The sequence below is a fragment of the Amphiura filiformis genome, chromosome 9 (assembly GCF_039555335.1).
Source record: "Amphiura filiformis chromosome 9, Afil_fr2py, whole genome shotgun sequence".
NCBI lineage: Eukaryota > Metazoa > Echinodermata > Ophiuroidea > Amphilepidida > Amphiuridae > Amphiura > Amphiura filiformis.
In genome coordinates, this window is record NC_092636.1 from 34,743,001 (window position 1) to 34,759,322 (window position 16,322).

Below are 16,322 nucleotides of genomic sequence, written 5' to 3' on the forward strand. Positions count from 1 at the left end.
CTTCCGCCCATGGTGTCAAACGCTTCGCTGTAACATGTTTAATAAATCCTCTTTTTGGTCATTCGAGTCAGGTGATCATAAAGCTGAAAATTCCTCACTTTTGTGTAACTTGATAACTCTTTGCAGAATGGGAGTCTTTCGTACACCCGTTTGTGACCAAAATACACCAAATTAGAATTAGGCTAAGGATTTTAAGGCTTCATTAAGTCTTTTATAGTCGACATCATTATAAGGCCAAGTAAAAAATAAAACATGTTTCACGTCCGGGTTTTCAAAAAAAAGGAGGAGGAGGGGGCTTTTTATTTTCTATTTTTTATCGCAAAATTAGTGTAAATACCCATACTTAGAGCTGTTTTAGCGTATACAATAAATGCCTGGAAAAAGGAGGAGGCCCTTTTTTATTTGTTGTTTTGAGAGTTACACCCCCTCCAATGATCACAAAACCATCCTAAAATGTTTCTTGTATCTTAACAAGGCTATAGAAAGTATTCCAACTTCCTAGACATATTTTTTGAAAAGTTATAACGGAATTAAAAAAATAAAAATATATTTGAGGAAACCTCAAAAAAGGAAGCGGGAGGGGACGTGAAACATGTTTATTTTTTTATTTTGCCTAATTGTTCTTAGCCTAAGAAGTATCTTAGGTAACTTTTTATTTATAGTGAAAACTTTCCTGCGTAAACAGACAATTCCTTTTTTGTGGCCATATGCGTAAACGAACGCTGATCCGGCATCAGATCGCGCGTGTATACCAGCGCGCTGGTACGCACCAAAATATCCAACTACGCAATGAACTACGCATGGTGTCGCAGAAAAAATGCTTTTTTGACCTATTTTGGTCAATTTACGCGAAAACAAGGTCCGGTAGCCCCAATTTTTTTTGCGCGATTTAACAGAGCTTTTTCTTTTTCATAACATATATAAAATTAAAACAATTTTGTCTCGACAATTTTTTTATACAACGCAAAAGGTGGTATATTTTGGACAAATTGCTGATTTTGCCATTGAAGTGTACAGAGATTTTTGGAAATGTACACCTCTTTTAAAACGGCTGTAGCTCAAAAGTGAGGTCCGGCACCCCTGTTTTTTTTCCTGATTTATTATCTACACATATTAATGTACAAAATATGTCAATTTAAAAAAATTTCGTCGATAGGTTTAGTGACGACGGTGGTAGGCCTACCACTTGATTTTGCTGAAATAAAATCACGATAATACTGATACGGCCTATACCATGATAACTGTGCTAGCTATTGGCATGCAAGCTAGAAGAAATACATAATGAAAACAATATAAAATTGTAAATTGGCACACAGTCGGACCAAAATAAATAATATTATTAACTTTTCAGATTATAATTTATGATCAATTTCAGATCTCTCAAAAGCATCTAAGTAATCAGAATCAAGTATACATACCACTATCATGCAGTCATGTAGACTACGGTGAAAACAACAGCAACAGTCCGTTCACAATGCTGACAACTCAACGATTGAATTCGGGCGGGAATTTGTTCAAGCTGTTCAAGAACTTCATCAACTGCGCATGCCATGGTCAACAATGAATTTCATTGTCAAGAAAAGCTCATCGACCATTGCCATTCATAACGTTATTATCATAACAATGCGATGCCCAACGTCATCATTTGGCAACAATACAATACCACGGGGGATTCCGTTTTTAGTAGATCCTACAATGTAGTTCCACTCAAAAATTGATAGGATATTTTGTCCGCAAAAACTTGTCCTCATTTCCCGGTGAAATAAAGGGGGTGGTGATTCAAAAGTGTCCTTGAAATGGTAAAAGTTTTTTTTTTTGAAAAAATGTTCTCGATTCCCCCGAAGGCGGGGAAAATGCAACCTTGATAAAAAATAAAATAGGGGGGTGGGGTATTCAATGGGGAGGGGGATTTTCCTTGATTTCGTGCAATAGGGGTTAAATTACTGCAAATATCCAAGTTCCCTGTGTGAAGGGGTAGTCATTTTCAAATCCTAGAACGGTCATACTAGACTATAAGCCATGCGTCTCTACGGCCCTTGATTACAATATACTCAATTTATTTTTTAATATTTGACATTTTTGGGCAAAAATGGAAAAAAAATCACGAAAAACACATTTTTAACCCCAAATAACTCCTAAATGAGTAAAGTAAAACGTGGGAACTTTTTGGATATTAATTCAGACATATATTTACTCTTGATTTGTTATGTTTTCATGTTCTGCCCAAGAGTGGACTACGGAAGTGAAAGATAAATGCCTATGTCTCATACTAGTCATAGTCTATACGTCCTACCTTGAGTTCAGTAGCGTAGCCAGCTGCAGCAGGGGCAGGGGCAGGGGAGGGCAGAGGACAAAAAATGAAAGAAAAGAGTGCCCCTCTGACAAAAAATGAAAGAGAAATTAAGGAGGGCAAAGGGGAAAAAAGGGTCAAGGAGCCCCTTTTCTACCAAAATTCAGCCCGATCATGGGTCAAAATAGTGTAAAATTACATTATTGAGTTTAAACGATCTTTTCACCCTATGGAAGGCCTACAAACACAACCCAACAACAAGGAATATAAGACCGTGACCCCTGATATCCACAATCAATATAATTAAATAGATTGTTGGCGTAAAGAATGTATAAGTGTTGCCACGATCTCATATCCAAGGAGGTTAGATCGGCCAATTAGGCTAAGGCTAACGTTCAACGATAGGCCTATATTGTGAATAATTATTATTTGCTCTACACGATCTACTGCTAATTTCAGTAGCGTAGCCAGCGGGGGCAGAGGGGGGCAGGGGGCAGCCTGACAAAAAATGAAAGAAAAAAGTGCCCCTCTGACAAAAAAATAAAAGAGAAAATAGTCAGGAGGGCAAAGGAAAAGAAAAGGGGCATGAATGCAAGGAGCCCATTTTCTACCAAAATTCAGCCCGATCATGGGCCAAAATAGTGTAAAATACCACCAAATTTTCATTTTTAAGATAAAGCCTTTTCCATCCTGATAATGGGCGAAAATAGAGTAAAATACCAAATGCCTTTTGGGAAGCCGAGACATAGGCTTACCCCCGGGGGGAGGGGGGCACTTCAATTTGAAATGGATATAGGTGTAGGGCTGGCAGTTTGCACAAAGGGGCATTCGGTGAGAGCAAAATGTAAAAAATATGGGGTCATTGGGTGAGAACATGATTTTTGGCATTCGGTGAGAGCAAAATGTAAAAAATATGGGGTCATTGGGTGAGAACATGACCTTTTTAAATGGAATCTTTGGGTGAGAACCGAAACAACGTCACAGAAACCTCAAAAATAGAATTTCTAGTTCTAAATGGCTTCAAATTTCTTTGTTTTTGCTGAACCATGAAATGGTATCAGCCTATATGAGTGAATGTTACTTACTAGCTTACTTACTAGCTTACTAGCTTACTAGCTTACTAGCTTACTTAGGCCCTACTAACTGAATAACCATTTGGTCTGAAATGGACATATCTCTAAATGCCACGAAGGTATGACCCCATGAGTTGTGTCATATGAAAGAGGAAAACATAAAGAATATAATAAAAATATTTCCAAACGTCAGAGGTCATCCAGGGGTCACAGGGGTCAAAAAAGGTCATTTTAACCGAAAATGCTCCAATTGAGCTGAAATTTAAATGCAATGCAAAAATATTTTAAAATTCATTTAAGGTCATTAAGGGGTCATAAAGGGGTCAAAGGTCAAGTTTTTCAAAATGTTCCAATTGAGCTGAAATTTATATGCAATGATCCTTATGACATTCTAAACATTTTAAAAACATATTAAGATTCATTTAAGGTCATTAAGGGGTCATAAAGGGGTCAAAGGTCAAGTTTTCGAAAATGCTCCGATTGAGCTGAAATTTTAAAGCAATGATCCTTATGACATTCTAAACATGTTTACAATATTTTAAAATTCATTTAAGGTCATTAAGGGGCAATAATGGGTCAAATGTCAAGTTTTCAAAATGCTTCAATTGAGCTGAAATTTAAATGCAATACTGCCGAAGCCACATGGTTCAGCTATGGTGCGGTTATCGCTCTAGTTTCAAAATGAGTAACAAAATCAGTGAAAAATGAAATTTGCTGTTCAAATTGAACTTTAAGGGTCTTTGGGTGACAGATCAAATGGAAATATAAGGGGTCTTCGGGAGACAGACCATGGGGTCTTTGGGTGACAGCGATGGTGATATGGGGGTCTTAACAGCCCTACATACGCGTCACCTCCAAAGTTGGAGTTCCCCCCACCCCGAGGCTTACAGTCTCTATGTAGAGGAGCGCGGGGAGTGTTCGCTCTATTTTTTCTGACCAGATTAGATATTCTCAGGTGGGGGGGGGGGGGGGAGGGCGCCAATTTTATTTCTTGCCCTGAGCGCTACCAACCCTAGTTACACCACTGAATGTCGGGGGTCCAAAGTGAGCTTAAATGTATCATGTTTACAACTTCGGGAGGATTATGGATTAGGACATAAACAGTGGTATAAGTAATACCGCATAACTTTAATAAGATTAATATTTTGCATAATACGCTGATGGGGCAGGTTCGCCCTCCAGTTTGGGGTAAGTCCGCCCAGGGAAGATATTCGCTGTCGTAGTGCACGTTACAATATGGCGCCGTTGCCAGGTCCACTGGATCACGCTTTCTTTGTTACGAACCACTGATCGAAATGATCACAACACAAAGCCTATGGCATATCAAAATTCGGAACAGGTGTATGAGCCCAGGCTTGGAGCAGTAACCAATGGTTACTAACGTGCACTACGACAGCGAATAGGGCGAACATGCCCCATCAAGGGCGAACGCGCCCCTTGTGCAAATTTTTGTATTTTCTGCAGGGTATTCAAAATACAAATCAAATAAGGAGTTTGACAAATCCATTATGTTCCCAATACAGATTTCCATTAAAACCATCTGTATTTTTGTATCAATGATAATACAACATTATTCATGCAAGAAAACTTCGTTTTGGTGCAATTTTTTTGTTTTGGCTGCAGTTCGATGAACACGTCCCTATATCATGTATATGTCACGTAGCTAATATGAGAAGTTTATAATGACCTATGTCACCTAATTTTGCCATCGCCAAATCCCCCGATGGCCGTAGTGCTGAGAATCGCACGGCCGGTGGGCGAACCTGCCCCTAGGGCGAACACTCCCCGCTCTTCCCTATTGTATTGTATGATGCAACTGCATTTTTATGCCTCCACCGCAAGGCATATACTGTTTTTGCAATGTCCGTGCTTCCGCCCTTCCATCCGAATGCTGTCTCGGGCATGGATGGGAGGATTGACTTCAGATTTTCATGATAGGTGGGTCATGGTCAAAAACTCTGGATACTTTTTTTTTTTTTGGGTAGGATTCAAGGTCATATACTGAGGTCAAATGTCATTTGAGATCAAACAAGGTAAACTTGGTAACATTTGGTCTCCACATATAGTTCAAATACTATTGCAATTAAACTTGAGTCATAGCTGCACTTCGTGAAGGGTGAACCCTCAGTCATATATTGGTGGGTACCTGAGGTCAAAGGTCATTTGAGGTCAACTTGTAAAATACCATTATGTGAGACTGTTGGCTAAAATTTGGTCTCATATGAACAGTTTAAATCCTAATGCAACCAATCTTGGATCATAGCTGCACTATGGAAACCCTCATTTATTTATCGGGGGACCATTTTTATACTTTGTTGCATGTAGTCCTACAGGGGGCAATTTTCCTTATTTGCCTCTTTTCTCGGAGGCTAGGGGTCGCACGTTCCTCAAACTTGGTGGGTTGGTGCATCTTGACCACAGGCAGAACAAGTGTGTATTGGTTAGTGGGTCAAGGGCACCTGAGGTCATCCAGGGGTCATCTGAGGTCAAATTAGCAAACTTCGTATGGGCATGAAACTTGGTAGGTACAGTGAACATTTAGCCAAATTTTTGAAAGGTCATTTTGGAGTCATCCGGGGTCAGCCATGGGTCAGCTGAGTTCAAATTAGTAAAAACTGTCATATGGGCATGAAACTTGGTGGGTATAGTCAACATTTAGAGCCAAATTTTTGGAAGGTCATTTCGGGGTCATCAGAGGTCATTCAGGGATCATCTGAGGTCAAATTAGTACAAACTGTCGTATGGGCAGGAAACTTGGTGGGTACAGTCAACATAATAGGCCTAGAGCCAACTTTTTGGAAGGTAATTTTGGGGTAGTATTTTGGGGTCATCCGAGGTCATCCAGGGGTCATCTAAGGTCAAATTAGTACAAACTGTCATATGGGCAGGAAACTTGGTGGGTACAGTCAACATAGAGCCAAAATTTTGGATAGTCATTTTGGGGTTATCCGGGGTCAGCCAGGGGTCATCTGAGGTCAAATTAATCAAAACTGTCATATGGGCATGCAACTTGGTGGGTACAGTCAACATTAAGATGCCAAATTTTTGGAAGGTCATTTTGGGGTCATCCAGGGGTCATCTTAGGTCAAATGAGTAAACACGGTCGTATGGGCATGAAATTTGGTGGGTACATTCAACATTTAGAGCCAAATTTTTGGAAGGTCATTTCGGGGCCATCAGAGGTCATTCACGGATCATCTGAGGTCAAATTAGGGGAGAGCAGGGAGTGTTCTCCCTAGGGGCAGGTTCGCCCACTGTGCGATTCTCAGCACTACGGCCATCAGGGGATTTGACGATGGCAAAATTAGGTGACATAGGTCATTATAAACTTCTCATATTAGCTATGCGACATATAGGGATGGGTTCATTGAACTGCAGCCCAAACAAAAAAATTATGTAATTTTTTCTTGCATTAATAATGTTGTATTATCATTGATACATAAATACAGTTGGTTTTAATGGAAATCTGTATTGGGAACATATGGGATTTGTCAAAGATTTAATGCAGTTATAAACTCCTTATTCAATTTGTATTTTGCATACCCTGAAAAAAAAATACAAAAATGTGCACAAAGGGCACGTTAAGCCCTTTGAGGATGGGGCATGTTAGCCCTATATCTTCCCCAGGCGGACTTGCCCCAAACTGGAGGGCAGACCTGCCCGTCTGCATTTTATGCAAAATATTGATAATTATACTATTAAACAAGGCAAAACTACTGAAAAGCATGTTTTTTAAAGTTATGTGGTATCAGTACTACTCATACCACCGTTCATGTCCTAATCCATTATCCCTCCGAAGTTGTAAACATGATGCGTTTAAGCTCACTTTGGACCCCTACATACGGAAAAGTGATCATATAGTCTCCTGCCTTATCAGGCGAGACAAAAATGGGGTCTTTTGGTGATGAACAGTTAAACTCTGAAGCCGACTTCAACAGGGTATCGTTTTGGTGGAGCTTGGTGTGTCTTGAGTGCCAATTATCGGGGATCTCATATGGAATGCGCAGTTATCATTAATTTCAGTCATTGTCAGCAAGAATTTACTGCCAAAACAAAAGATAAGGGACCCATTGCCACTCCAAAAACCTCTTGGGAGATCAGTACTTATGTATTGAAAGAGCTTACCAGAATAAAGATAGAATGAATGAATGCATTTGAGCCCCAACCCTTGGACTTGTTTTATTCATTACATATAAATCAATCGCATCGTACTACTGATAAATATTAAGAAGCGTCTGTATTTTATTACATCTCCATGATCATATACTGATTCCTCCAACCAAACCATACATACATTGTATACAAAAACCATCACTATTATGGTACACAACTTCAATTTGACATTATCTTTCAAGTCATTCACCAGTTATAACTGATTATTTATTTTTCTTATAATACACAAGTTTTTCAATATTTGCATAAATAATTAAATTATTCAACATAGCCCATAGTATTACTCATATGCTCCATGCGTGCATATCAGTGGCAACTTTGTAAACCAGATACTCAGTGACTTGGTATTAGGCTATTCCATATGAAATCCACACTCCCCCTGTGGAAGATTTGGCTAAAGTCTTCCACAGTGGGAGTATATGTTTACTAGAACAAACAATTGGGTAACTTCCATTTACATTACTCACTCCAGTTGTGGAAAATACAGGTAAAGCCATAATACAGGGGGAGTATGGGTTTCAAAATTATTAACTCTGACCAATTACATTTGAAAAACATCTCCCCCAGTGGAAGATATTACCAAAATCTTCCACAGGGGTAGTGTGGATTTCAACTGGAATAGCCCATTTTGGAAGTGATAGTTTGTGCAAACAACAGGTCATTGGTTGAGAAGACGGGGTCATTTATTGGGGCAAAGAAGGGGTCATTTATTGGGGCAAAGGTTTGGGTCATAACATTGCATGCCGAAATGTGATATGTTATTGATACAGAAAAGATTAAAGGCTGTAAACCTTGTTTGAAAGAGCACATTTTGAAGGTTGATAATTTTATAGAATCCGTAATCTCGGGCAATACATACGCAACATAATGCAACAGGGGTGTAATACAAACTTATTTAATGTCGTAGTGCATGTTAGTAACCATTGGTTACTGCTCCAAGGCTGGGCTCATACACCCATTCCAAACTTTGGTATGCCATTGTTGTGATGTGTTGTGATCATTTCGATCAGTGGTTCGTAACAAAGAAAGTGTGAGCCAGTTGACCTAGCAACGGTCATATTCTAACGTGCACTACAACAGCGGATTGTAAGTTATGAGTGTAGAGTACTCGTAATTAAATGAGTTGGGCCCGGTTTTTGTCCGCAACAATCATTCATTAGAAGATAAAAATAACAGATTGAACAACAAATACTTGTTGAAAGTATACAACACAGAATAAAAGAAATCTAGCCTAGTCCTTCTATAAAATCAGTTAAACTATGTAAGTGTTTTCTTAAATTTACCCTACCTCAAATTGCTCACATCACCTCACCCAGCAAACACAAAACATTTTTTCAATGTTTTTAACAGATAACGTTTTGGGTTTTGGTAAAAACATTTTGTAAAACATTAACTGGCAGGTTTTATAAAGGTCATGAAAACATTTGAAAATGTTTTGTATGAAAATACACTACAACAACATTTTGAAAATGTTGTTAAAATGTTACTGTAAATTATTTTTTGTCAACACATAACTAACATTATGTCTAAATATTTTTTCAAACAATATTTTTGAATGTTATGAAAACATTTTATACATTAAATATACTTTTTATATAACCCAACATTTAAACGTTTTCTGGCAACTTTTAGCGAATAATATTGAAAACGTTTTGTGTTTGCTGGGTACATCACATTTCAACATAAACTGAAAGGCTTGTTGGAAAATCATGAAAGACCATTTCATACTCACAAATGTGTGTTAGATGCTCTCAAAGCATGGCAACATTATCATAATGAAAGTTAGCTGGGTTTTTACATTAACAGTAACATTTAGCATCAATTATTACTGATGTGGGGAAAAGACATTAAAAAATGTATCAAAAGCTTGCATATAAAGCCTAAAGACATGACCTTAATCTCCTACACAGGGGGTACAGATTTCAAATGGAGTCACCCATTCATGTAATCCTATTTGAAATGCACATATCCTATGTGGAAGATTAAGGTAATATCTTCCATATAGGGTTTAACTGGAACATGCCAATGCTCTAAAATAATAACATGATTACCTACATACACTAGTTTTATTCTGCTAATTTAAAGTTGTGATTTTGTAAGCATTTTGGAAATGAATAGATCAAGCCAGGTATAGATCAACACCCGGCCATGATTTTCAATCATTACCATGTTGTATACCCATAAAAATCTGCAATTATATGATGAAAATAAGGCAAAAAAAAGTTGTTTGCTTGTCCATAGATCACTTTCAGGCTTCATAACTGCTAAATTGTTGGTCTAAAGTATATAAAAGTGACAAAGACTTGACAAATCCATCTGTGTGCTCAGTTTCTGAGATAATTTTTAAAAACTATAATATAAATATCTAGGACCCATTTTTCCACAAAAAAAATTGAATTTGAAATTTGGGTGAAAATCATGTTTTTCCGATTTTTTTTGCAAAATTTAGCATTTTTGGCTTATTTTTTATTGGTCAAAATTTTAAAAAATTAGAAATTCAGTCCTAGATATTTTTTAAAGTTTTTAAGATTAATAAATTTTTTTTACTCAATGTTTTTTTTTTGGGGGATTTTCCCCAAAACTGAGCATTTTTGCCCCAATTTAACCTCACAGATGGATTTCATCCAGTCTTTGCCATTCTAAATATGTACACTTTTATATACTTTCAGACCAACAATTTAGCAGTTATGAGACCCAAAACTTTCCATAATTCCAGGGTTAAGAAAGTTATTATTTTGGCAACACTTAATAATTATGTGCCAACATTTTCTTACCATTACCACATTATGCACATAATTGTAACAATTACTGACAAATATGACACTACTATTTATACAAATATTTTTTCCATGCAACAAGAAATAAAATGTTGTAACGGAAATTGAAAATTGAACAAATAATTTGTCTCGTTTCTCTCTATGACATGATACATTATGTACATCAAACTTGTATATAAATCAAATTAGATATTATCTACATAATCTTTTAGAAATATGCAAAAGCTTCATTACAAATATAAACAATATATATTTCATATGATAATGGGATGACCATTAATCCCTGTGGTATAAATTCATTCATATTTACTAATACCATTACAAAATAACCTAATCAATGAAGAAGGTTCAACTCGGAAAAAACATAGAACCAAAGAGTACCAACTCAAATTGCCCTGTGTGTAATGCAATGGTAAATTTGCCATATTGGTTTGTCGTTCATGGAGAACAAATGGTGATTAAGCACAAAATGGAACTATAATTGGCAGGCCTTGCTGTTTGAGACGAGCGATTGCTCTCGCTCGCCACCGCTCGCCCAAACTCTTTCAATGTATTTGATTTATCGTAATAAATTAACTTAGGCCTAATCCCTAAAAAATACCATTTGTAAGCATGGTAAGTGTTTCATATTGGTATGAATGATCTTATAGACCTATAGAGAGATTTGACCACCAGAGAGTGATTCAACCACTCACCAAGCATTGTGCTAGCGGGTGATTGACCACTCGGCTTTAAAATCTAGACGGCAAGGCCTGAATTGGCATCTTGTGCATGCAGTGTTTATCCGCAGATGGTTTATCGCACAAAATCAACAACACACTCAAAGTCAATCAAAGTTTGCCGGGTGCATACCAAAATAATCTGGGGGTACACTATGTTTGCCCTCCATGAGCAACATGTAAACATGGCGTAGTTGGTACTCTTTGATTTCACCTCTTTGGACTTTCTCAAACATGATTTATCTTGTGCTTATTCTAAGTGAATTGTACGATATTGTCCTATAAAGTAAGACATTTATTTAACAGTAACTGCTTGCATGAACTTGTATTTGATGGCAAAAAACGTATTGACAAATTAAACATTTCCAGTTTTATTCCCACCAACTGAATCTTGGCAATTAAAGCAATATTGTAGAATTTGCTGAGGACAATGCCCTCAAGGTTTTTTCAAAATTCCGAGTTTAACATGATTGTTATGTACTTTAATGAACTAACATAACCTGCAAAATTTAAGGCTTTAAATGCTTTAATTTTTGTCAAAATCCGAGATTTTGAATAAAACGATGGGAGTGTGTCATTTACTTCTAATATTAACAGAATATTTAAAAGCATACAACCAGTGTCCGAATTAAGAAAATAAAAGGGGTTGTCCCACGGACAACCAGGTTGTAATTTCTGGTTGTCCACCAAAGTTTTTGGTTGTCCGTAAGCTGCCACAATCTGAAGCAAAGTTCTACATGTGGCCAATAAAGTGGAGTGAGTGTAGTCAATTTATGAACAATTACTCTTAAATATTTAACAATTCATCAGTTGTGTCAGGTTTGAGCAAACTAACACGCTGAAAAAGTGACTTTCGGCTGTAGATCTTTGGTTGTCCGCCGGACAACTAGAGCATTATTTTCAGTTGTCCGGTGCATGTTTTGGTTGTCCCGGGCGAACGGACAACCAAAATTACCAACACTGCATACAACTCACTGTACATGTTTGCAAAGCAACACATCGACACTGTAGAGAATGATCAATGTACTACATAAAGACTTCTGTCATTGACTTGTACCAATAAAATTAATAATTCAAATCAAAGCAGACGACACAAAGCAGGACATTAATGAATTCATAATATACCCTTCATCAAAAAAAAAAGAAAGAAAAAGAAATATATCCTTCTTGCTACCATATCTTCACAAATATTTCATTTTGCATGAAAGGGTTCAAAGAAAATTATTATTTGTTATAGTACTGGGTAACATAAGTATGTAATGCCATTACATAAGTCCCTAATATCATGCAGTCAATTCAACCCATACCAAATTAATTTTTGTTTCGTATTTACATGTACCCAGTGGTCAGTGTTTGTCGCAAATTTGGCCCGGTGAAAACTAGATTTGGCAAACAAGAATTTGAAATTCTGTATTACAATTTGTCAATTTGAAGAAGTTTTGAGCCAAATTTGGGAGAAAAATGCTTCATTTGTCATACCGTATTTCCAGAGCGAGACAGAGAACACTGACACTGGTTATGTTACTTATACAATAGCAATTTTACCATTTAGTATAAAACATTTAAAATTCATAAGACTTCATCAAAGAATTTAAATATGAGATGCGGGACTCGACACCTGACCTCCAAAGTATACACAGGAGACAGTGACAGTGAGACAGGTGTTCAATCAAAATTATGTCTACATGTAAATAAGATGCAGATACAGGGTGTATCAAAATGATTGGTACCCCTTACCTTTGCCGTCTAATGAAACACTTGCTTCTCCCAAATTCAACATTAGATCCTTTTGAAATGATCACAATTTATAGTTTTATGAACTTTTACTACATAAATCTACAAATAAGGTGGATATTATACTGCATTTTGATCTGGCAGTCTTGGCCATACTCATTACTCACTTGGTATTGATGGGTACTAATCATTTTGATACACCCTGTACTACACTTTGAGATGCAAATATTTTGCCTCAGTCTGCCCTCAGAGTCAAAGGCAGTAACTGTTGGCAATATGCAGAGAAGATATAGCATTTTGACTCAAGAGATCTGACGTATATGTTTACTCTCATTGGAATCTGCCATACTGGATTGTCACACATTTCTCAGCAGTAACTGAAATGGATATGCAGAACAGATACAGCATTTTGACTCAGGAGAGCAGACATCTAGATCATGTGTACTCTCATTGGAATCTGCCATACTGGATTGTCACACATTTCTCAGCAGTAACTGAAATGGATATGCAGAACAGATACAGCACTTTGAATCAGGAGAGCAGACATATCGCCCATATTTACTCTCATTTGAATCAGCCATACTGGATTGTCACACATTTTTCAGCAGTAACTGAAATGGATATGCAGTGCAGATACAACACTTTGAATCAGGAGAGCAGATGTAGATCCCATGTTTACTCTCATTTGAATCAGCTCTATTGGATTGTCACAGGTTTTTCAGCAGTAACTGAAATGGAATAAGTTGGAATCATAGAAAACAAGAGTACCACAGGGTCTTGTGGACATTACATATACAACACAAAAAGCATGTACTGAAAGAGTTTGTTTGTCAGTCCAAACCCAAAGAATTCAAAGGTACTAATTTCTCCTACAGGACATACAAACGTGAGGTTGTCTACATTCTCTTTTGTTATTTCACTGGGCTTCAACTAAATATCAGGTTGTTTGTATGTAATCAGGAGGTGTGGGATCAGAGGTTATCATTTTATCACAAAGGATCTGCAACTAAAAAGAACTATCAAAAAGTAAAAAATATGTTTTGCTTTAAAATAGCATTTTCACAATGTTAAACATATGCTTTACATAATCTTCTCAGCAATATTTTAATTTTATATACACTAAATACATAACAGAATATCACATTGGCAATCAAAAATACACAAATCTGAAAGCATGAAAGAAATTTAAACACCAGCTCAATAATTGATAATAATAAACAATATTTAATACAGGGATACATATTACATACAAAAAAGTGGCAAGCCATAGTTTCATAATAGATAATAGTATAATCTGATATCAGCCTTACTTCCCAGCAAACAAAAAACATTTTAATAACATTAAATGTCAGGTTATATAAAGATCATGATTGCGTTTTTAAAACGTTATTGTAAAATATTTTTGGCAAACATTTTGCAAAATATTTTGTGAACAGTTAAATAATATTCTGTCAGAATGTTTTGCATCACATTTTCAAAAATAGTTTATAAATGTTATTAAAACAATTTATACCCTTTATATAACCCGACATTTAAACTTTTCTGTAAAACATATGTTTGCTGAGTTGCACTATGTAAGTTAGAAATTAATTTCAATATGCCAGTAATATATTTTTACAACTTGAACATAAATATACAGTTTAATTAATATGAGGGATACGTTGAGAATACCCAAATATCTTAAGAGCAATGAAATAAACACTTACCAAATTTGTCAAGTCATGGCCACTACAAGTCAAATTATCTAAAAACTATTTTGATTGGTAACAATGAGGCCTACATCATGCATTGAGCCAATTGGAGATATGGTAAGAATAGTCAAAGGGTATTAAGCTAAACATTACGAAAATATTTAAAGCTCTAATTTGATTGGTTACTCAGATGATGATATCATGTAATTAACCAATCAGAAGCACTGTAAGAAAGGCCCATGGGATTAATGATTCCCTCACTCAACGTGCATCTGTGGATCTGTGTATTTCCCAAAATTGTAATTACGATATCTTTCGCATTAAAGCAGGAGCATGCAACACCTCAAGCAATTACCCAGTTCTTGGTTGGGTTAGCTTCCTTAATACCAATCCTGGGATTTTGATGGGAGGTGTTGATGAGAGTGGTCTAGTTGAAGTTAATTGAAGGGCCAGTTACGAACACATTTTTAAATGTGGAAGGTGATGGCTAGCCGGGTTACAGATGCATTCATATGATAGAATAATGATAAACATCATAATGACCAAGTATTATGCTATTTACAAATTATGCAAATTAATTTTTCCAATTATTTCTTCATTATATCTTCTATCAATACAGAAAATTATGTTCCCTATTCTCTTTTGACAAAAATATTGACTGTAAATCTATACATTTGTGCCTATTTATACATTCAGTTCCTTGATTACAGAATAGCCAGAATTTGATACAATTTTAATAATCACTTGAATTCAGTGATATGAAAATCTGAAAAAAAGTACAAAAAACTTTGGAGAACAAAAATCTCCGGTTGGTAAGTAGAAAATGAGTATCAGTGCATCGGTGAGTTGTCTATCCATCATCTATTGAAGGCATCCTTGATTTCCTCCAGTTCAATGGGAACTTGGGAATTTTGGATCGCCGATGTTTGGAATCCTGTACAGAAATAATGTGAAAAAAACATGATATTAGAAACTCAATTTTATGAAAGGGCTTTAAGAGCTTTAGAGTATATTTTAAATTATTTTTAATATGTGATGAAGCACCTCAGTAGTCAAGAATAAACAAACTATTCATGTATATTCACATATCAAGGGCTCAGCACAACACTTGTCCTATCTCCATCTTTTGTACTACAATTTTCAAAAATAATGGGCTTCCCATTCAAATTCCAGAGTAAACAAAGGCTTATATCCATTTCTAATTCCAATGTAGCCAGACTAATATTTTTCACCCTGTGGCAGTGACGTCAACACGTTGAGGCAGCTGTTTTGCACATGCATCATCTTTAAGCGTATGCGTGTGTACACCAGTGCATTGCGCGTTCGCTAGCTACATGATGCTGTCCCTAGTGAAATGCGCACTGATGTCCCTGCCACATCAGGGTGAAAAATGGTACAATGAAACATTGCATTATATACATGGGGCAGAATTCTTTAAAGGCAATTGTCTAAAAGCAGGCAAAATACAAGTTTAGGCAGTTGCATTGAGACCGTGATATGCCGAGTGTCCATAATATGCATGATATAATGATGAAAATTTGAATTCGCTGTTTTGCATTTCTCACAAGCAGGATGAAAATTAAAAGAGTATGGTCCGATTTTATCACATGATGTTAACCTTCACTCAATGGCCTTAACCTTCCACTCTCCATCTGTTTCCTACTGGTTTTCCAGTCAGTTTAGATGAGAGGTAAAAAAATTTGATAGTCCTAAAGACCATAATTATTTTGAATATTATCATCAGGTCACAAGTGCTCATAAATTTAATTTTGCCTTTTCCCGAAAACAGAGAGACACATTTTGGCTTATAAAAACTAAACAAATCATAATTTATCCATAACATTTCCCACATTTAATTAAAAAAG

The 16,322-nt window shown here is 36.3% G+C and overlaps 1 protein-coding gene across 11 annotated transcripts in view; it reads right to left on the reverse strand.

Annotated features, from left to right (window-relative positions):
• Positions 1-7,587: 7,587 nt before the first annotated feature.
• Positions 7,588-16,322, reverse strand: part of LOC140160919 (arf-GAP with Rho-GAP domain, ANK repeat and PH domain-containing protein 1-like) — a 163,291-nt gene continuing 154,556 nt past the window's right edge. For 9 of the 11 annotated variants that reach the window (XR_011860033.1, XR_011860038.1, XR_011860037.1 and 6 more), the window contains one exon: positions 15,316-15,391. Coding sequence is in view for 2 of the 11 variants with exons in the window: in XM_072184264.1 (XP_072040365.1) it covers positions 15,308-15,391 (84 nt within the window). In the remaining 9 variants the exon portion in view is untranslated. Of the gene's footprint in view, positions 15,392-16,322 lie in introns of all 11 variants that reach the window. The other 2 variants (XM_072184264.1, XM_072184262.1) reach the window with 1 other exon arrangement.